This window comes from Bombina bombina, chromosome 1 (genome assembly GCF_027579735.1).
Source record: "Bombina bombina isolate aBomBom1 chromosome 1, aBomBom1.pri, whole genome shotgun sequence".
In the NCBI taxonomy this organism is placed as follows: domain Eukaryota; kingdom Metazoa; phylum Chordata; class Amphibia; order Anura; family Bombinatoridae; genus Bombina; species Bombina bombina.
Genome location: NC_069499.1, coordinates 1414185611 through 1414207784, shown reverse-complemented (window position 1 = coordinate 1414207784; position 22174 = coordinate 1414185611). Strand labels below are relative to the sequence as shown.

General features: G+C 40.4%; 1 protein-coding gene across 3 annotated transcripts in view; it reads right to left on the bottom strand.

Annotated features, from left to right (window-relative positions):
- The window catches only part of LOC128652381 (death-associated protein kinase 2), a 310674-nt gene that overhangs the window by 32347 nt on the left and 256153 nt on the right, over positions 1-22174 (bottom strand). For all 3 annotated transcript variants that reach the window (XM_053705320.1, XM_053705323.1, XM_053705326.1), the window contains one exon: positions 18375-18423. In XM_053705320.1, coding sequence (XP_053561295.1) covers positions 18375-18423 — 49 coding nt within the window. The remainder of the gene's footprint in view (positions 1-18374; positions 18424-22174) is intronic.

Here is a 22174-nt window from a genome sequence, read left to right as displayed (position 1 = left end):
TTAAAGGTTGATGATGTCGTCGTTCTCCGACGATTCTGTAGCGCTACAGTTAAGGATAGGCAAATAAAACAGAAGCCTCTGTATCAGAAGTATGATGATATCCTTGTACTTTGATTTTTCAAGGTGTTAGTACAAATCGCCTCCCTCCGTTTTTTTGTAAAAAAACTCCACATGGTGGGCGATGAAGTGATCCTGTGGGATCTCGTGTAGAAAAGCAGTGATCCCACAGGATCACTTCGTCGCCCACCCTGTGGAGTTTTTTTACAAAAAAAACTGAGGGAGGCAATTTGTACTAACACCTTTAAAAATCGTACAAGGATATCATCATACTTTTGATAGAGGCTTATGTTTTTTTGCCTATCCTCAACTGTAGCGCTACAGAATCATCAGAAAACAACGACATTATCAACCTTTAACCTTACCTTTAACCTTACGTGTCACACTAGTCAGGGGATTGTCCACACAGCGGTTGCAAGCTAACAATCCTCCTGAACGCGGATAGACCCCCGAGAGGATTTGAACTACTAACTGCATCACAATCTGAAGTTAAGGTACTGTTTTATTAGCGGCTCAAGCCGCTAAGATATAGATATTATCAGTGAACAATCATTTTCATTGTTTTTATTCACTTAGGGAGACGTCCCACAACATGTATAATACTTTGTGTCTTATGAGTATATATTAAATTGTATCAGTTTAACCAACTAACAATTTCTTTAGCCTTGGATTTATTTTCATTTTGATTTCTTAATCCCCATTTTTTACATTGATTAAGTGATAAATATATATATATATATATATATTCATTTTTTCCGTGCTTTTTAGCGATGCATCTTTCTTTATTTTTTCTGTTTTGTCCTATTAGTTACAACCAGAGGGGTTTAACTGAGGCCAGCAGGAATTTGTAGATCTTTAAGTGGTCTTATCCTAACTCCTTTTTAAACTATCTTTTCCCTAAGAAAACCACCCTTGTAGCTGGAACAAGGGAACTCTTTTCCAGATTCACATTCCAACCTTGGGAACATAGAAAAAAACAACAAGATCTGTGTATGAGAGTTTACTTGTTGAAAAGATGGTGCCTGAACCAATATGTAGTCCGGGTATGGCACCACTGCAATTCCCCGAGACCTGATCACTGCCAAGAGAGCCCTCAGAACCTTTGAGAAAATTCTGGGAACTGTGGCAAGGCCAAACGGAAGAGCCACAAACTGAAAGTGTTTGTCTAGAAAGGCAAATCTCAGGAATTTGTGATGATCCCTGTGGATGGGAACATGAAGATATGCGTCCTTCAGGACTATGGTCATCATGAACTGACCCTCTTGGACCAAAGAAAGAATGGAACGAATGGTTTCCATTTTGAAGGACGGTACCCTGAGAAACTTGTAGAGGCACTTTAGGTCTAAAATGAGTCAAAAATGTCCGTCTTTTTTGGAAACCACAAACATATTTGAATAGAATCCTAGACCCTGTTCCCTTACTGGAACTGGAACAATCACTCCCAGGGAGGAAAGGTCCTGAACACAGTTCAAGAATGCCTTTCTTTTTACCTGGTCTGCAGATAATCTTGAGAGGTGGAATCTGCCCCTGGGAGAAAAAGTTTTGAATTCTATTTTTTAACCCTGAGATACTATGTCCACAGCCCAAGGATCTGGGACATCTCGTCTCCACACTTGACAAAACAGGGGAAGTCTACCCCCCACTTAATCTGAACCTGGACCGGGGGCCGACCCTTCATGCTGACTTAGACTCAGCTGAGGGTTTCTTTGATTGCTTCCCCTTATTCCAAGACTGATTGGGCTTCCAAGAAGACTTGGACTGCTCCTGCCTGGAAGAGGGAGAGGAAGACTTTTGACCTTTAAGTTACGAAAGGAACGAAAATTACTTTGATGTCCTTTGAGTCTGTTCTTCTTGTCTTGCGGTAGAAAAGACCCTTTTCCACCCGTAATATCAGAAATAATTTCTGCCAGACCAGGTCCGAACAATGTCTTCCCGTTGTAAGGAAGCACTCCAATATCCCACTAAAGAAATAGGGAAAAAGAAGGGGGATTCAGCACTCCACCTCTAATAACGTAAAGTAAATGATTAAAATATAACTTTTATTTCTATTATATAAAATATCCAGGACATCCTGGGAAAATCTAGCCCACCACGCTTAAATACAAAACAACACAAATGAGACTCTATAGGATCGAAGCCTCCCTGTTTCCTGGCCGATAACAGCTTACATCAGCATCATGCGACAGAGGCGTAAGAACAACTATAGTGTGTAAATTTAGTCTAAACAGAAGCATTTCGGCCTTTAAACTGACTTTCTCAAGGTGAATAGATTTGTTAAAATGAGTACAAAATGAGCGCCCGCATGGCACCTCTTAAATACCATATCTGAGCCTGAACCTACCAATTACGATGCATCACGTCATAGCTCCTCCCTCCTCAGACTCTGCATCAAGTATGTCATTGGATATCGAGGGGGCGTGTATGGTGGTTCGTAATCTCATTGGGTTAGCATTCTTAGATTCTCAAAAGTAGCTTACGATATACCCAGCTGTCATAGTGTCTGTGTCCCATCTATTACCTGCATACAATGTAATAGCATTGTATTGTACACCAACTCTCCCCACTATACATGTATCTATATTATTAGAACTCATGCATACTCAATGTTAGCCTCCATATTACGCTTATGTTTAGAAATGAAACCGAACCAACAATATTCTATTTATCCTCTTGCGGTTTACCGTAATCTTCCGTTTATATTGCTGTCCCAATAGGTTCATCATACCTTAAGCTTTTATATAATGATACGGATCCTGATTTGAATTGATAAGGAAGTCAGAATTGTGTGCAAATACCGACATACAGTAACTACTGTCGTTATACTGTATGTCATAAAGAACTCCTTTGAAGTTGTAGGTAAACACTAAACTAAATACGTCTAGGTCTCTCCTACTTCTATACTCCTTATGACCTTAATGCAGCTAATGACCGGACCTGTGGAAAACCCCCCAAAAAAACTAGACACTCAGTGTCAACATTATGCTGGTTAACATATTGCGGTTGGGACAAAAAAATTCTCCAATAATAACCTAGCTACTTATATATGTGGTGATATATAGCAAAATTACACAATGCAAAACATACTTGTCTAGCACACTACTATAATACCCCAAGTTGAATGTATTCCGCTAAAATATATGTCACATTATGTAATACCAAGTATCCTTGGTTTAAAGTATAATTACACAATGCTATAGAGTCAACTGCCATATCACAGTGTCATCATATTTAGCCATGACATACACTTATTCTATGGGATAAATTATCATGGTATAGGGTGTGAAAAATGCTCAACCACATATTGAATTATTTAATGCTTAATAATTTTAGTTTAAATGAATGTCCAAAAGTTATTAAACTCTGTCAAGCCTTGAGGCATGACACAGTCCAATCTAAATATCCATTTAGTTTCCTGTTTCAGCAACTTCCATATTACCTACTCTGATGCCAGGTTTGATTTTTTCCAAACCCCAGCATTTCAGTGCCTGTGTATCTCCTTTGTGTTTATGCAAAAAATGTCTTGCAACACTAGTTATCTTCTTCTTTTTATCAACATCTGACTTAGCCTTCCTAATATTGCTTAGGTGTTCAGTCATTCTTTTACCTAGGGATCTCGTTGTCATGCCTACATAAAACATATTACAGCTGCAAGAAATACAATATATAACTGCTACTTTTGCAATTTATAAACTCATTGTTAGACCATTGGGTGTTAAATCTATCTTTCGTTTCAGTTTTCTTGACCATATGATGGCAGACCTTGCAGTTCCCACATTGAACTGATCCGTGGAAAATAGGTTTCTTCTTGGCATTTCTGTCAAAATGGCTGCAAGTTAGATATTCATTCAAATTTTTACACCTCCTATACGTAAATGAAGGTTTTTCTGTGATTAGTTTCTTTAAATGATCATCAGCCTTAATGACATGCCAGTGTTGGTTGAAGATTTCTGTGATTTTGGCACTTTCAAGGTAATAGGTCGAGACAACCTAATGGGATTGGCTTTGTTGCGTTCTTTAGGTCTTAAAAACATAATTTATGTAAGAACTTACCTGATAAATTCATTTCTTTCATATTAACAAGAGTCCATGAGCTAGTGACGTATGGGATATACATTCCTACCAGGAGGGGCAAAGTTTCCCAAACCTTAAAATGCCTATAAATACACCCCTCACCACACCCACAAATCAGTTTAACGAATAGCCAAGAAGTGGGGTGATAAGAAAAAGTGCGAAGCATATAAAATAAGGAATTGGAATAATTGTGCTTTATACAAAAAAATCATAACCACCACAAAAAAGGGTGGGCCTCATGGACTCTTGTTAATATGAAAGAAATGAATTTATCAGGTAAGTTCTTACATAAATTATGTTTTCTTTCATGTAATTAACAAGAGTCCATGAGCTAGTGACGTATGGGATAATGACTACCCAAGATGTGGATCTTTCCACACAAGAGTCACTAGAGAGGGAGGGATAAAATAAAGACAGCCAATTCCTGCTGAAAATAATCCACACCCAAAATAAAGTTTAACAAAAAACATAAGCAGAAGATTCAAACTGAAACCGCTGCCTGAAGAACTTTTCTACCAAAAACTGCTTCAGAAGAAGAAAATACATCAAAATGGTAGAATTTAGTAAAAGTATGCAAAGAAGACCAAGTTGCTGCTTTGCAGATCTGGTCAACCGAAGCTTCATTCCTAAACGCCCAGGAAGTAGATACTGACCTAGTAGAATGAGCTGTAATTCTTTGAGGCGGAGTTTTACCCGACTCAACATAGGCAAGATGAATTAAAGATTTCAACCAAGATGCCAAAGAAATGGCAGAAGCTTTCTGGCCTTTCCTAGAACCGGAAAAGATAACAAATAGACTAGAAGTCTTACGGAAAGATTTCGTAGCTTCAACATAATATTTCAAAGCTCTAACAACATCCAAAGAATGCAATGATTTCTCCTTAGAATTCTTAGGATTAGGACATAATGAAGGAACCACAATTTCTCTACTAATGTTGTTGGAATTCACAACTTTAGGTAAAAATTCAAAAGAAGTTCGCAACACCGCCTTATCCTGATGAAAAATCAGAAAAGGAGACTCACATGAAAGAGCAGATAATTCAGAAACTCTTCTAGCAGAAGAGATAGCCAAAAGGAACAAAACTTTCCAAGAAAGTAATTTAATGTCCAATGAATGCATAGGTTCAAACGGAGGAGCTTGAAGAGCTCCCAGAACCAAATTCAAACTCCAAGGAGGAGAAATTGACTTAATGACAGGTTTTATACGAACCAAAGCTTGTACAAAACAATGAATATCAGGAAGAATAGCAATCTTTCTGTGAAAAAGAACAGAAAGAGCAGAGATTTGTCCTTTCAAAGAACTTGCGGACAAACCCTTATCCAAACCATCCTGAAGAAATTGTAAAATTCTCGGTATTCTAAAAGAATGCCAAGAAAAATGATGAGAAAGACACCAAGAAATATAAGTCTTCCAGACTCTATAATATATCTCTCGAGATACAGATTTACGAGCCTGTAACATAGTATTAATCACGGAGTCAGAGAAACCTCTATGACCAAGAATCAAGCGTTCAATCTCCATACCTTTAAATTTAAGGATTTCAGATCCGGATGGAAAAAAGGACCTTGTGACAGAAGGTCTGGTCTTAACGGAAGAGTCCATGGCTGGCAAGATGCCATCCGGACAAGATCCGCATACCAAAACCTGTGAGGCCATGCCGGAGCTATTAGCAGAACAAACGAGCATTCCCTCAGAATCTTGGAGATTACTCTTGGAAGAAGAACTAGAGGCGGAAAGATATAGGCAGGATGATACTTCCAAGGAAGTGATAATGCATCCACTGCCTCCGCCTGAGGATCCCGGGATCTGGACAGATACCTGGGAAGTTTCTTGTTTAGATGAGAGGCCATCAGATCTATCTCTGGGAGCCCCCACAATTGAACAATCTGAAGAAATACCTCTGGGTGAAGAGACCATTCGCCCGGATGCAACGTTTGGCGACTGAGATAATCCGCTTCCCAATTGTCTACACCTGGGATATGAACCGCAGAGATTAGACAGGAGCTGGATTCCGCCCAAACCAAAATTCGAGATACTTCTTTCATAGCCAGAGGACTGTGAGTCCCTCCTTGATGATTGATGTATGCCACAATTGTGACATTGTCTGTCTGAAAACAAATGAACGATTCTCTCTTCAGAAGAGGCCAAAACTGAAGAGCTCTGAAAATTGCACGGAGTTCCAAAATATTGATCGGTAATCTCACCTCCTGAGATTCCCAAACTCCTTGTGCCGTCAGAGATCCCCACACAGCTCCCCAACCTGTGAGACTTGCATCTGTTGAAATTACAGTCCAGGTCGGAAGAACAAAAGAAGCCCCCTGAATTAAACGATGGTGATCTGTCCACCACGTTAGAGAGTGTCGAACAATCGGTTTTAAAGATATTAATTGAGATATCTTCGTGTAATCCCTGCACCATTGGTTCAGCATACAGAGCTGAAGAGGTCGCATGTGAAAACGAGCAAAGGGGATCGCGTCCGATGCAGCAGTCATAAGACCTAGAATTTCCATGCATAAGGCTACCGAAGGGAATGATTGTGACTGAAGGTTTCGACAAGCTGTAATCAATTTTAGACGTCTCTTGTCTGTTAAAGACAGAGTCATGGACACTGAATCTATCTGGAAACCCAGAAAGGTTACCCTTGTTTGAGGAATCAAAGAACTTTTTAGTAAATTGATCCTCCAACCATGATCTTGAAGAAACAACACAAGTCGATTCGTATGAGACTCTGCTAAATGTAAAGACGGAGCAAGTACCAAGATATCGTCCAAATAAGGAAATACCACAATACCCTGTTCTCTGATTACAGACAGAAGGGCACCGAGAATCTTTGTGAAAATTCTTGGAGCTGTAGCAAGGCCAAACGGTAGAGCCACAAATTGGTAATGCTTGTCTAGAAAAGAGAATCTCAGGAACTGATAATGATCTGGATGAATCGGAATATGCAGATATGCATCCTGTAAATCTATTGTGGACATATAATTCCCTTGCTGAACAAAAGGCAATATAGTCCTTACAGTTACCATCTTGAACGTTGGTATCCTTACATAGCGATTCAATAATTTTAGATCCAGAACTGGTCTGAAGGAATTCTCCTTCTTTGGTACAATGAAGAGATTTGAATAAAACCCCATCCCCTGTTCCGGAACTGGAACTGGCATAATTACTCCAGCCAACTCTAGATCTGAAACACAATTCAGAAATGCTTGAGCTTTCACTGGATTTACTGGGACATGGGAAAGAAAAAATCTCTTTGCAGGAGGTCTCATCTTGAAACCAATTCTGTACCCTTCTGAAACAATGTTCTGAATCCAAAGATTGTGAACAGAATTGATCCAAATTTCTTTGAAAAAACGTAACCTGCCCCCTACCAGCGGAACTGGAATGAGGGCCGTACCTTCATGTGAACTTAGAAGCAGGCTTTGCCTTTCTAGCAGGCTTGGATTTATTCCAGACTGGAGATGGTTTCCAAACTGAAACTGCTCCTGAGGACGAAGGATCAGGCTTTTGTTCTTTGTTGAAACGAAAGGATCGAAAACGATTGTTAGCCCTGTTTTTACCTTTAGACTTTTTATCCTGTGGTAAAAAAGTTCCTTTCCCACCAGTAACAGTTGAAATAATAGAATCCAACTGAGAACCAAATAATTTGTTTCCCTGGAAAGAAATGGAAAGTAGAGTTGATTTAGAAGCCATATCAGCATTCCAAGTCTTAAGCCATAAAGCTCTTCTGGCTAAGATAGCCAGAGACATAAATCTAACATCAACTCTAATAATATCAAAAATGGCATCACAGATGAAATTATTAGCATGCTGGAGAAGAATAATAATATCATGAGAATCACGATTTGTTACTTGTTGCGCTAGAGTTTCCAACCAAAAAGTTGAAGCTGCAGCAACATCAGCCAATGATATAGCAGGTCTAAGAAGATTACCTGAACATAGATAAGCTTTTCTTAGAAAAGATTCAATTTTTCTATCTAAAGGATCCTTAAACGAGGTACCATCTGATGTAGGAATGGTAGTACGTTTAGCAAGGGTAGAAATAGCCCCATCAACTTTAGGGATTTTGTCCCAAAATTCTAACCTGTCAGGCGGAACAGGATATAATTGCTTAAAACGTTTAGAAGGAGTAAATGAATTACCCAATCTATCCCATTCCTTAGCAATTACTGCAGAAATAGCATTAGGAACAGGAAAGACTTCTGGAATAACCGCAGGAGCTTTAAAAACCTTATCTAAACGTATAGAATTAGTATCAAGAGGACTAGAATCCTCTATTTCTAAAGCAATTAGTACTTCTTTAAGTAAAGAGCGAATAAATTCCATCTTAAATAAATATGAAGATTTATCAGCATCAATCTCTGAGACAGAATCCTCTGAACCAGAAGAGTCCAAAGAATCAGAATGATGGTGTTCATTTAAAAATTCATCTGTAGAAAGAGAAGATTTAAAAGACTTTTTACGTTTACTAGAAGGAGAAAAAACAGACAAAGCCTTCTTTATGGATTCAGAAACAAAATCTCTTATGTTATCAGGAACATTCTGCACCTTAGATGTTGAGGGAACTGCAACAGGCAATGGTACATCACTAAAGGAAATATTATCTGCATTAACAAGTTTGTCATGACATTTAATACAAACAACAGCTGGAGGAATAGCTACCAAAAGTTTACAGCAGATACACTTAGCTTTGGTAGATCCAGCAGGCAGAGGTTTTCCTGTAGTATCTTCTGGCTCAGATGCAACGTGAGACATCTTGCAATATGTAAGAGAAAAAACAACATATAAAGCAAAATAGATCAAATTCCTTATAAGACAGTTTCAGGAATGGGAAAAAAATGCCAAACATCAAGCTTCTAGCAACCAGAAGCAAATGAAAAATGAGACTGAAATAATGTGGAGACAAAAGCGACGCCCATATTTTTTGGCGCCAAAAAAGACGCCCACATTATTTGGCGCCTAAATGCTTTTTGCGCCAAAAATGACGCAACATCCGGAACGCCGACATTTTTGGCGCAAAATAACGTCAAAAAATGACGCAACTTCCGGCGACACGTATGACGCCGGAAACGGAAATGAATTTTTGCGCCAAAAAAGTCCGCGCCAAAAATGACGCAATAAAATGAAGCATTTTCAGCCCCCGCGAGCCTAACAGCCCACAGGGAAAAAGTCAAATTTTTGAGGTAAGAAAAAATATGATAATTAAAGCATAATCCCAAATATGAAACTGACTGTCTGAAAATAAGGAATGTTGAACATTCTGAGTCAAGGCAAATAAATGTTTGAATACATATATTTAGAACTTTATAAATAAAGTGCCCAACCATAGCTTAGAGTGTCACAGAAAATAAGACTTACTTACCCCAGGACACTCATCTACATGATTGTAGAAAGCCAAACCAGTACTGAAACGAGAATCAGTAGAGGAAATGGTAAATATAAGAGTATATCGTCGATCTGAAAAGGGAGGTAAGAGATGAATCTCTACGACCGATAACAGAGAACCTTATGAAATAGACCCCGTAGAAGGAGATCACTGCATTCAATAGGCAATACTCTCCTCACATCCCTCTGACATTCACTGCACGCTGAGAGGAAAACCGGGCTCCAACTTGCTGCGGAGCGCATATCAACGTAGAATCTAGCACAAACTTACTTCACCACCTCCCTTGGAGGCAAAGTTTGTAAAACTGATTTGTGGGTGTGGTGAGGGGTGTATTTATAGGCATTTTAAGGTTTGGGAAACTTTGCCCCTCCTGGTAGGAATGTATATCCCATACGTCACTAGCTCATGGACTCTTGTTAATTACATGAAAGAAATATTTTTTCTATCATTATTTAAGGCGCTATGAGAGGCTATCGCTAAAGATCTACGAGAGTAGCCTCTCTCTAAAATTCTTTGTCTCAGATCCAGTGCTGCAATTTTAAAGGACTCATCAGTAGAACAATTCCTTCTCATTCTCAGGTACTCGCCCACAGGTAATCCTCTTATCGTGGAGGGATGGTGATTACTCTCAGCACACAATATGCTATTAGTCGCTGCAGGTTTCCTAAAGGTGTCAGTCTCCAATTTACCATTTTTTTATAACCAGATCTAGAAATTCCACTTTCTCTTTACTGGTAGTATATGTAAGGTATAAACCAAATGGTTTATGGTTAAGAGCTTCAAAGAAATCCTGTAGTGTCCCTTCTGGCCCTTTCCAGATAAAAAAAGATGTCATCAATATATCTTGACCAGTGGGATATGTATTGAGTCTACTTAATGAGAGAATCATGATTCACAAGTTTTCTCCCACCACCCTATATATATATTGGCGTAAGTAGGTGCACAAGAAGTGCCAATCCCCGTACAGCATGTTTGCAAATAAAACTTTTCATTAAATACAAAGTCATTGTGACTTAACACATATTGTAATAACCTAATGATGAAATCTTTAATACCATCTTGTAGACTAGTATTCTTTTGTAGGAAATGGGCAACAGATTTACATCCCCCATTGAGTTTGGATGCTTGTGTATAATGATTCTACATCACATGTTACCAATAAAGAGTCACAATTCACTTCTAATTCACAAATTGTATTCATTATATGCATGGTGTCTTTGGTGTGGGAGGGAAGTGAATTAACAATGTATCTCAATCTGGCATCCAAGTACATACTAGCTTTTTCCGTCAGTGATTCAATCCCTGACATGATGGGGCTGCCTGGAGGGTTAACTATGCTTTTGTGTACTTTTCGCAACATATAAAATGTTGCAATCCTTGGATTACACACAGTGAGAAACCTATGTTCTTTGTTATCAATTATCCCTTCATCTAGGGCTTTTGTGATGAGTTTATTATATTTATCCAAAAAGACCTGAGTTGGGTTACAGAACAGCAATTTATAGTTGTTAACATTATTAAGTTGTCTGAGTGCTTCCTCAATATATAAGTCTGTTGGCCAGAGAACAATATTACCACCCTTGTCACTCTTTTTGATATGAATATTCTGCATATCAGATAATTCCCTCAATGTTTCTCCCGTCTAGTGCAATTTTCCAGAGAAGAAATAGCCCCTTCTACTTTAGGCACCGTGCACCAAGAATCTTTAATGGAGTCAGCAACAGGAAACATCTTTTTAAATACGGGAGACAGGGAGAAAGGAATCCCTGGCTTCTCCCATTCCTGTGAAATAATCTCCGTCATACGGTCTGGGACAGGAAAAACTTCCACAGAGGAAGGAACATCATAGTATTTATTAAGTTTACTGTACTTCTTAGGGTTGACAACGACAGAAGTATCAGAGTCGTCCAAAGTATCCAATACCTCCTTTAACAGTACACGAAGGTGTTCAAGCTTAAATCTGAAGTTTACTTCTTCAGTATCAGATGAAGGAATAATACTGTCCGAATCTGAGACTTCACCCTCAGAGGCTACCGGCGTATCCTCCTCCTCAGACATGAGGGAGGGCAACCTGCGTAGCAGTAGGTGGAACAGAAACCTTACTATCTAAATGTCTAATTTTTCTCTTGCGTTTTCCCAGCATAGGAAAAGCAGATAATGACGCAGATACAGCAGAAGAAACCTGTGCAGCAAAATCTGCAGGCAAATAAACTCATCCAGGAGGCTGAGAGGAACTGCAGGGCACTGTATGTGACGCCATAGAGGCTTGGGACGTTTGAGGAGAAAGCTGTGGCATTGCCTGAACAGCATTATCCTGAGAGACATTGGGCTCAGAGGGCAACAATTTATCTTTAAATTGAAGTGTTCTAGCTAAGCATGCAGCACAGAATTGCATAGGCAAAACAATTTGTGCCTCTAGGCATAACAAGCATGTCCATAATACTAAATAAAAAATTCCCCAAATTGTAGACATTTTTTTAAATACACTGTCACTTTAAGAATTTTTAATAAAGAAACAAGGGTGGAGGTGGCGCCTTACGGCTATCTGTCCCAAGAGACAAAAACAATTTTAAGTGTATAATAATGGTGTGTATATGTGGTGAATATAAATTAAAATAACAACAATTAGGTTATATACTCAAAGTGACGCTGTGTTCAATGTGACACTAAAATATGGTGTACGTCAATGATGATTACAGATTTAATACAGCAATCGGGGGTTAGGGGCGTAACAAAGCTAATAATCTTAGAATGACGTGGTGTTCATAGTAACATAAATGAATTCATAAGAACAAACAAAAGATGGTAAAGTTAAAAAGAATTTATTTTTTAAAAATTGAAATTTAAAAAGACAATATATCTGAAATATATAGGATATAAACACCTGTGTTTATCTATTAAATTGCTTTGACAACTTAACTAGTACATACAGTGACTAATAATTGTGGATTGAAATGCTGGGGTCAAAATAACTGATATATATATAATATCAAAAATCAGATCAAAGATTATTAAAAATAAAAAATATAAAAATAGAAATAATGAAAAGAATATTAGAAAAAATGCAAAATGAAAAATGAGAAAATATATAAAATTAAAAATAAAAAGTGCAAATAATTTGAAAAGATATCAAATTATTAAAAAGTTAAAATGTTGGCCAAAAAATTGTAGCAGCTGTTTATAATTTAATTTCAGAATGGGTCGATAATATGGCACCCTGTGTATACAATGTTAAATAAATTGTTGCAAACACAGTCCAATCTTGCAGATCATATGTTATGAAAGTCTGTTTGACAATATTGCTGATAAATTATATGGAATCTTCCTGGATAATAGTGTACACCACAGTGTCTAAGGCAATCACTTACCCGGTTCGTAAGTGCAAAAATATTTTGGGTGCCTTTCCGTGTACGGGAGAGCTCGCTCAATGCAGTCGCCCTGTTCAAACCTGTCGAGTCTTTAGGGAGCCAATCTCTGCCATTCCTCCTTGGGGTGTGTAAATTCAAATTACCTCGTTAGAGGGAAAAAAACAGATAGCCCGATGGCTTCAGTGCTCCTACCGCTCGCTCGGAAAGAAGATGCCACTTTCACCTGCTTCTGCAGTGCTTCAGGCCTCCGACAAAAGCGGTTTTAGGAGTCCTTTGGTTCACGCTTACTGGCCAGTTAATGCGTGAGAGTGTTGAGTGCTGGAACTGGTTACCTTTCTACGCGTTTCGGCTCTATGGAGTCAAGCCTTTGTCAAGAGTGCCAGAACCAGCATTTGCTCATTTTTTAAAATCTTTCCGGTTAACCCATTGTGAAACATTTTCGCCCTCAAACTTGGCTGTTAGTATCCCTGATAGATAATAGTCCTTTTTAATCCAAATTATCAATTGATTACCGGAACTGGATTTTGTCTATTGAAATATTTAGATTAAAATTAATTACTAAATTAAATTGCAAAAATTAATTCAGAGAAAAAAAATTTTTGGGAAAAAAATGAAAATGAAAAATGACAGAACAAGATGAAAATGTAAAAATAAAAAACTGAACGGTGCATTTCTCAAAAAATGAGAATTCTCAATCTCATAAACTTATGTCTATAAATCTCCTTATTAAAACATATTAAAATATATTATAATAGATAGTGCTCAGTTCCTTCACTATTCATAAGTAATTGTTTGGAACACTTCATTAGTGGAGTACACCACTCTTTTCTTTAACAAGAATTTGTAATACGACAATTTGGCTGCCAGAAGTCTCTAAAACGATGGTATAGTAGATCGACACTGAAGAGACTGAAATTCAATGACACCTCTCCACTCCGTGAATATCCGACAGCAGAGAGAAGTCACATGACCGGCGGCAGAGAGAGGAAACTACACAGCAAGTAAAAGACACGCCTACAACACCGGAGCTTAATTTACACAAACGCTCAAGCAGTCTGTCAGTTAGCCTGTTCTAGCAAAGCAAAAAAAGAAAACCAACTGCCAAATTTTAAGTTTATACATAAATCCCTGTATAAAACACAAGCCACACACATACTAAGTGTTTCAACAAAATTTGCCCAAAGAGGAAAAACATCCCAATAAAGGGAAGATTAACTCCTAGTCTCAACATACATAATGTGCCTACCCACTGCCAAAGAAAATCTTGTATAAAGGATTTTAAAAATGTCCCCATCTACTGCATATGACATATTCTTCTGAAGTGCAAGTCTCCAAGACCTAGAAGACAAAAGCACTTACCTGCAGTCTAGCTGTCCGTCAGGAAGACAGCTAACAAGGCGTGAAAGGACACATACTCCTTACAGAGACCTGTAGAAAAAGAAAGAACAGAGTAACCAACTCTGGTTTTCTGTACCATGGGCAGCAATGTGTTAGGAAACAAAGCAAGGACTACCTCACAACTTCCTAATTGATAAAAGCCACCACTACTCTACTGAAGAGATTGACGTGGACTCAGCTAAACCCAAATCCTTGCTTGCAGGGAAAAGTATCCAAAAAGGAATTTATTTCCTCAGACACCAAACTTCATCTCCTCCATTGACAGAGGCAAAGAGAATGACTGGGGATTATGGGTAGGTGAGTGACACTTAACAGCTTTGCTGTGGTGCTCTTTGCCTCCTCCTGCTGGCCAGGAGTGATATTCCCACTAGTAATTGAATGACGTCATGTACTCTCCATTTCTTAGGAAAGAAATTGGGTTTAGTATCCCTTAAACATAAAAGGAGATCCCCTAATATTATCACAAATCCAAAAAAACATCAATACCATAGAATGCTTTATATTTATATAGCAAGTTTAGACAAATATATAGTGTACAGGAGCCTTAACATGAGCTCAGCTATCCCTCAAGTTATTCAGTACAGGCAAAAAGTAGGATGTCACTGCATTAAACTTTGGGAATGCTTGTTGTGTACACAATATATGAGTTCCAGAGGCTAAATATTTCTAGATTGTTGGCCCTGGGTCTCTAAGAATTCTCCATGAAGGCCCGGTGGGCCGCCGTGTCCCTTAGCCCCGCCCCCTGAATGGATCATTTATCCCCACTCCACACGGCTCCCTTAACCCCGCCCACTGGCCGGCTCCCTTAGTCATGCCCACTGGTCGGATCCCTTAGCCACACACACCCTCCGGTCTCTTACCCCCACAGCAGCATAGAGCCCTGTCACACTCTCCGCCCACCAGCCAATGAGGAGGGATGTTGCGTGTATTACTCTTCCCATCCACCACACGAGGATCTGAAGGAGTTCACCTTCAGAAGGATCATGGATGGTAATAGTAAGTATGAGTTTTTCTTGTTTCTTTTGTTTCTGAAGACTAATATATAATCACTGGACTTCACTGGGGGCATCATTTTATTGCAGGGGGCATCATTTTGTTGAAGGGGGGCTGGGGCCATCATTTTATTGCAGGGGGCTGGGGCATAATTTTATTGCAGGTGGGCCGGGGGCATCATTTTATTGTTATGGGCATCATTTCATAGCAAGGGGCTGGGGCATCATTTTATTGCAGGGGGCATTATTTTATTGCTGGGGGCATCATTTTATTGTAGGGATGCTGGGGGCATCATTTTATTAAAGGGGGCTGGGGGCATTATTTTATTGCTAGGGGGCATCATTTTATTGCAGGGGGGATGGGGCATTATTTATTGCAGGGAGGATGGGGCATTATTTTATTGCAGGGGGGATGGGGGCATTATTTTATTGCAGGGGAGATGGGGCATTATTTTATTGCAGGGGGGCTGGGGCATTATTTTATTGCTAGGGGCATCATTTTATTGCTTGTGTCATCATTTTATTGCAGGAGGGCTGGGGGAATCCTTTTATTGCAGGGGGATGGGGCATCATTTTATTGCAGGTGGGCTGGGGACATTATTTTATTGCAGGGGGCTGGGGCATCATTTTATTGCAGGGGGCTGGGGCATCATTTTATTGCAGGGGGCTGGGGGCATCATTTTATTGCTGGGGGCATAATTTTATTGCAGGAGGGCTGGGGCATAATTTTATTGCAGGGGGGCTTGGGCATTATTTTATTGCAGGGGGCTGGGGGCATCATTTTATTGCAGGGGGCTGGGGGCATCATTTTATTGCAGGGGGCTGGGGGCATTATTTTATAGCAGGGGGATGGGGGCATTATTTTATTGCAGGGGGGATGAGGGCATTAATTTATTGCAGGGGGACTGGGGCATTATTTTATTGCAGGGGGCTGGGGGCATCATTTTATTGCTGGGGGCATCATTTTATTGCAGGAGGGCTAGGGCATCATTTTATTGCAGGGGCTGGGGGCATCATTTTATTGCAGGGGGCTGGGGCATTATTGCAGTGGGATGAGGGCATTATTTTATTGCAGGGGAGATGGGGCATTATTTTATTGCAGGGGGGCTGGGGCATTATTTTGTTGCTGGGGGCTGGGGGCATCATTTTATTGCTTGGGTCATCATTTTATTGCAGGAGGGCTGGGGAATCATTTTATTGCAGGGGGCTGGGGCATCATTTTATTGCAGGGGGGCTGTGTGCATTATTTTATTGCAGGGGGGCTGGGGGCATTATTTTATTGCAGGGGGCTGGGGGCATTATTTTATTGCATGGGGCTGGGGGTATCATTTTATTGCTGGGGGCATCATTTTATTGCAGGAGGGCTGGGGCATCATTTTATTGCAGGGGGGCTGGGGGCATCATTTTATTGCAGGGGAGCTGGGGCATCATTTTATTGCAGTGGAGCTGGGGCATCATTTTATTGCAGGGGCTGGGGCAACATTTTACTGCAGGGGGGCTGGGGGCATCATTTTAATGCTGGGGACATCATTTTATTGCAGGGGGGATGGAGGCAATATTTTATTGCAGGAGGCTGGGATCATTATTTTATTGCAGGGGAAATGGGGCATAATTTTATTGCAGGGGGCTGGGGGCATCATTTTCTTGCAGGGGGCATCATTTTATTGCAGGGGGCTTGATTGCAGGGGGGCTGGGGGTATAATTTATTGCAGGGGGCTGGGTGCATCATTTATTGCAGGGTGTTGGGGTCATTATTTTATTGCAGGGAGGCTGGGGGCATTATTTTAATACAGGGGGGCTGGGATTATAATTTTATTGCAGGGGGCTGGGATTATAATTTTATTGCAGGGGGCTGGGATCATTATTTTACTGCAGGAGGGATGGGGCATAATTTTATTGCAGGGGGCTGGGGCATAATTTTATTGCAGGGGGCTAGGGGCATCATTTTCTTGCAGGGGCATCATTTTATTGCTGGGAGCATAATTTTATTGCAGGGGGCTGGGGGTATGATGTATTACAGGGGGGTGCATCATTTATTGCAGGGGGCTGGGGGCATTATTTTATTGCAGGGGGCATTATTTTATTACAGAGGGGCTGGGATCATTATTTTATTGCAGGGGGGCTGGGATCATTATTTTATTGTAGGGGGCTGGGATCGTTATTTTATTGCAGGGGGGGCTGTGGGGCATCATTTTATTGCAGGCGACTGGGGGCATCATTCTATTGCAGGGGCGCATCATTTTATTGCTGGGAGCATAATTTTATTGCAGGGGGCTGGGAGTATAATTTATTACAGGGGGGCTGGGTGCATCATTTATTGCAGGGGAGCTGGGGGCACCATTTATGGCTGGGGGCATCATTATATTGCAGGGGGGCTGGGGGCATCATTTATTGCTGGGGAATAATTAATTACAGAGGGGCTGGAGGCATAATTAATTACAGGGGGGCTGGAGGCATAAATTATTTCAGGGGGACTGAAGGCATACATTATTACAGGGGGCTGGGGCATAATTTATTGAAGGGGGGCTGGGGGCATAATTTATTACATGGAGCTGGGGCATGATTTATTACAGGGGGGCTGGGGCATAATGTATTACAGGAGGGCTAGGGGCATAATGTATTACAGGGGGGCTGGGGGCATAATGTATTGAAGGGGGCTGTGGGGGCATATACATACTCCTCGCTTATACAGTGTAGCATGCACAGTGTATAGATTCTGATAACCATTATATAGTTTACATTAAAGTTCCATTTTAAACAGCCTTATTTTATTTATTATATTCTATATGTTTCACTTGCTCTGTTGTTTTCATTATTAAATATTGGATTTCAAAGTGGTGCAGCTGCTGTTCGCAGGCCTCTGGGTTGTACTTGACCGCTGAACCAAAAGTTGCCAGTCCTCCATATGGTCATTTAAAATATTGATGGGGGCTGCTCTGCCTTAAAATGCCCGGGCCTATTTTTGGTACCAGTCCGGCCCTGTCTCCATGTGCTGTGCAGCTCTGTGACACTGTGTCTGTAACTGTAACGGTCAGAGCTCACTTCCTGGTCTCCTATCTAAAGTGCATCAATTCCAGAAATAGTTAAAAATGGACACTTACCACATGTCTGTTGCTGAGCTTAATTGTTCATAATTTACAACCTCAGGTCCTATGAAATAAACATCAAACAAATAAAATAGAAAAATATCATTAGAATATATAAAAAAAAATATTTAAAAAAATAAGTTTATGCTTACCTGATAAATGTCTTTCTTTCCGGGCATGGAGAGTCCACAACGTCATTCCAATTACTAGTGGGATATTCAACTCCTGGCCAGCAGGAGGAGGCCAAGAGCACCCCAGCAAAGCTGTTAAGAGTAACTTCCCTTACCCATAATCCCTAGTCATTAAGCCGAAGGAAAATGGAAAAAGAAGAAACCCAAGGGTATAGAGGTGCCTGAGGTTAACTAAAAAAAACTGCCGAATAATAATTTAAAAGAGGGCGGGGTCGTGGACTCTCCATGCCTGCAAAGAAAGAAATTTATCAAGTAAGCATAAATTTTGTTTTTTTTTCCCCATGGCATGGAGAGTCCACAACGTCATTCTAATTACTAGTGGTAACCAATACCCAAGAGGACACGGAATGAACAGGGAGGGAGAACAAGGCTGGAGGACCTAAACAGAAGGCACCACCGCTTGAAGAACCTTTCTCCCAAAAGAGGCCTCAGCCGAGACAAAAATATCAAATTTATAGAATTTGGAAAAAGAATGCAAAGAGGACCATGTTGCCGCCTTACAAATCTGTTCTACAGAAGCTTTGTTTTTGAAAGCCAAGAAGAGGAGACAGTCCTAGTGGAATGAGCCGTAATTCTCTCAGGAGGCTGCTGTCCAGCAGTCTCATAAGCAAAACGAATCATACTTCTTAACCAGAGGGAAAGAGTAGTAGAAGATTGCCGAAAATCTTTAGTAGCTTGTAGATAAAATTTTAGAGCATGCACAACATCCAAGTTATGCAAAAGACGTTCCTTATGAGAAGTATTAGGACAAAAAGAAGGAACAACAATTTTCTGATTAATGTGTCGATCCGACACCACCTTAGGGAGAAACCCCAATTTAGTACGAAGATACCGCCTTATCTGCATGAAAAATAAGGTAGGGGAATCACACTGCAGAAATGAAAGCTCAGACACTCTGCGAGCGGAAGAAATAGCAAGGAGAAACAGAATCTTCCAAGATAAAAACTTTATATCAATAACATGCATCGGCTCAAACGGAGCCTGCTGCAAAACTTTAAGAACTAGGTTAAGACTCCAAGGAGGAGCAACAGGTTTAAACACAGGCCTGATTCATCCAACTCCAGGAAAACATTTAGCTTTGCACTAAAAAAGGTATCAACGGCATATCTTAAGGATTACAAGCCTGAAGCATAGAGACAATGACCACTTCCGAAAACAACACATCTAGACAGGACTAGGCGATTAATCTCCAAGCAGCCAGCTTCAGAGAATCTAGATTTGGAAGGAGGAATGGACCCTGAAATAGAAGTTCCTTCCTCAGAGGAAACCTCCAAGGTAGAAGAAATGACATCTTCCCCAGATACGCAAATCAGATCCTGCAAGACCAGGCAGGAGTTATTAGAATCACAGACGCTCTCTCCTACTCAATACGAGCAATGATTCGAGGAAGGAGAGCAAACGGAGGAAAACAGGAATGCTAGACCAAAATCCCAAGAAACCGCCAGAGCATCTATCAGAGCGGCCTGAGGATCCCTTGACCTAGAACCATACTTAGGAAACTTGGTGATTTGGCGAGATGCCATCAGATCCAACTCTGGAACCCCCCACCTCTGGGTTATCCTTGAGAACACTTCCAGGTGGAGAGTCCACTCCTCTGGATGAAAAGTCTGTCTGCTCAGAAAATCTGCCTCCCAATTATCCACACCTGGAATGTGGATGGCAGATAGGAGACAATTGAGAAATTCCGCCCACTATAGAAAGCGGGTTACCTTCCAAGTGCCTCCTAGGAGATGGATGAAAGCCACCGAAGAGATGATGTCCGATTGGATCTGATAAACCGGACCAAGGCTAGTTGAGGTCAAGCCATCAAAGTATTGAAGATTGCACTCACTCTAGAAAGTGTAAGGGGAGATAAGACTCCTCTCGAGTCCAAAGACCCTGAGCTGATAAGGAGCCCCAAACTGATTCCCAGCCTAACAGGCTGGGTCCATGGTCACAATCACCCAGGACGGTCTCAGGAAGCTAGTACTCTGAAACAGAAGAGTATGTGAAAACCACCACGAAAAAGAGTCTCTTGTTAAGGGATCCAGAGCTATTCTCTGCGATAGATCTGAGTGGTCCCAGTTCCATAGACTGAGTGTGCAAAAAAGCAGTGGATGGAAAAAGAGCAAAAGGAATAATTTCCACAGAAGCCACCATTAGACCAACTACCTACATACATTAAGCCACAAATGGATGTATAGAGGACTGAAGAGAAAGACAAAAAGATTGGATCTGCTGACATCCATCAGAAAAATTTGAACAGAGCGTCTATAATCTTTCTGAAGAAAGAAAAGAAATACCCGGGTATTTGGTACCAGAAAACTCCTCTCTGAATTCTCTTTCCACCCATGGGAACATAGAATAGACAACAGCATCTCTGAATGAGATCTTACCAACTGAGAAAGATGGCGTCTGGACCAAGATGTCAACCCAGAATGGCGCCACCGCAATACCCCGATATCTGACAACCACTAAGAGTTCCCCCTAGAATCTTAATAAAGATTCGAGGAGCCATAGCAAGGCCAAAGGGAAGGGCAACAATCAGAAGATTTTTTCTAGAAAAGCAAAATGCTGTAAATGTTGATGTACCCTGAGAATGGGAACATAGAAATACGTAACCGTCAGGTCCATAGGGGTCAAGAACTGACCCTCCTGAACCAAGGGTTGAATGGAACCAATAGTCTCCATTTTATGACCCTTACGCTTCCAGGACGGAACCTTAAGAAAATTGAGGAGACACTTGCGGTCCAAAAAGGATCAGAAAAATTCCCATTTTCTTGGAACTACAAATAGGAGTAATAGAATCCCCAACCCTGTTTCACCACAGAAACTGGGGTATTTAGTGGGATCTGAACCCACGTCTCCATTCATAGACCAGAACACCCAATCACCGGGAAGATGTGAATCTTGAGTCTTGCGCATGAGACCACTCGGCCATCCTGACTCTCCCCAGGGAAGATCTGAGTCTTTTTTTTTTTTTTTTTTTTTTAAAGAACCATCCAACCTAGGACCATATTAAATCTCCTCAAAAAAACTTTGGGCAAATTATGCAATCCCAGAAAAAACACAATGATCTTAAATTGAAAGAGATTATAAGTGCCAAACATCCCATATCTCTCATATGAGAAAAGAAAAAAGGAGTTCATACACAAATATGAAAACACCCAAAATATAAACTTAGTGTCTAGGGAGAAGTTTGAATGGTACATGAGACCTATTTTGCAGCCATGAGAAATATTACGATTCCCATACCAAGCCCCAAAATTGACTTATAGCTGAGAACCCTCATACTGCATATAGAAGCAGTAAGAAAGGAATAGTTAGACGCCACAAGGTGGCATCCACATAAAAATAACCTATGAGGCATACAAAAGTCCTTTGTATGTACTCTTTTAAAGGGACCACCAAAGAACAAAAGACAGGAACAACACTATATATGGGAAACTCTATGACTTACAAAGAGCTACCCTAAAAAGATGAGGGAAGCAAAAGTAAGCAGGAAAACCGTACAGAGTAAAATGCTGTAATTCTGGTTATGAAACATAGTAGGAAAAAGTATTTTGTCAACAACTGATAAAGATTAAACTATCCCCACATGGTAATATTAAAAAAATATGTACACAAAGAGGGATAAATACAAAA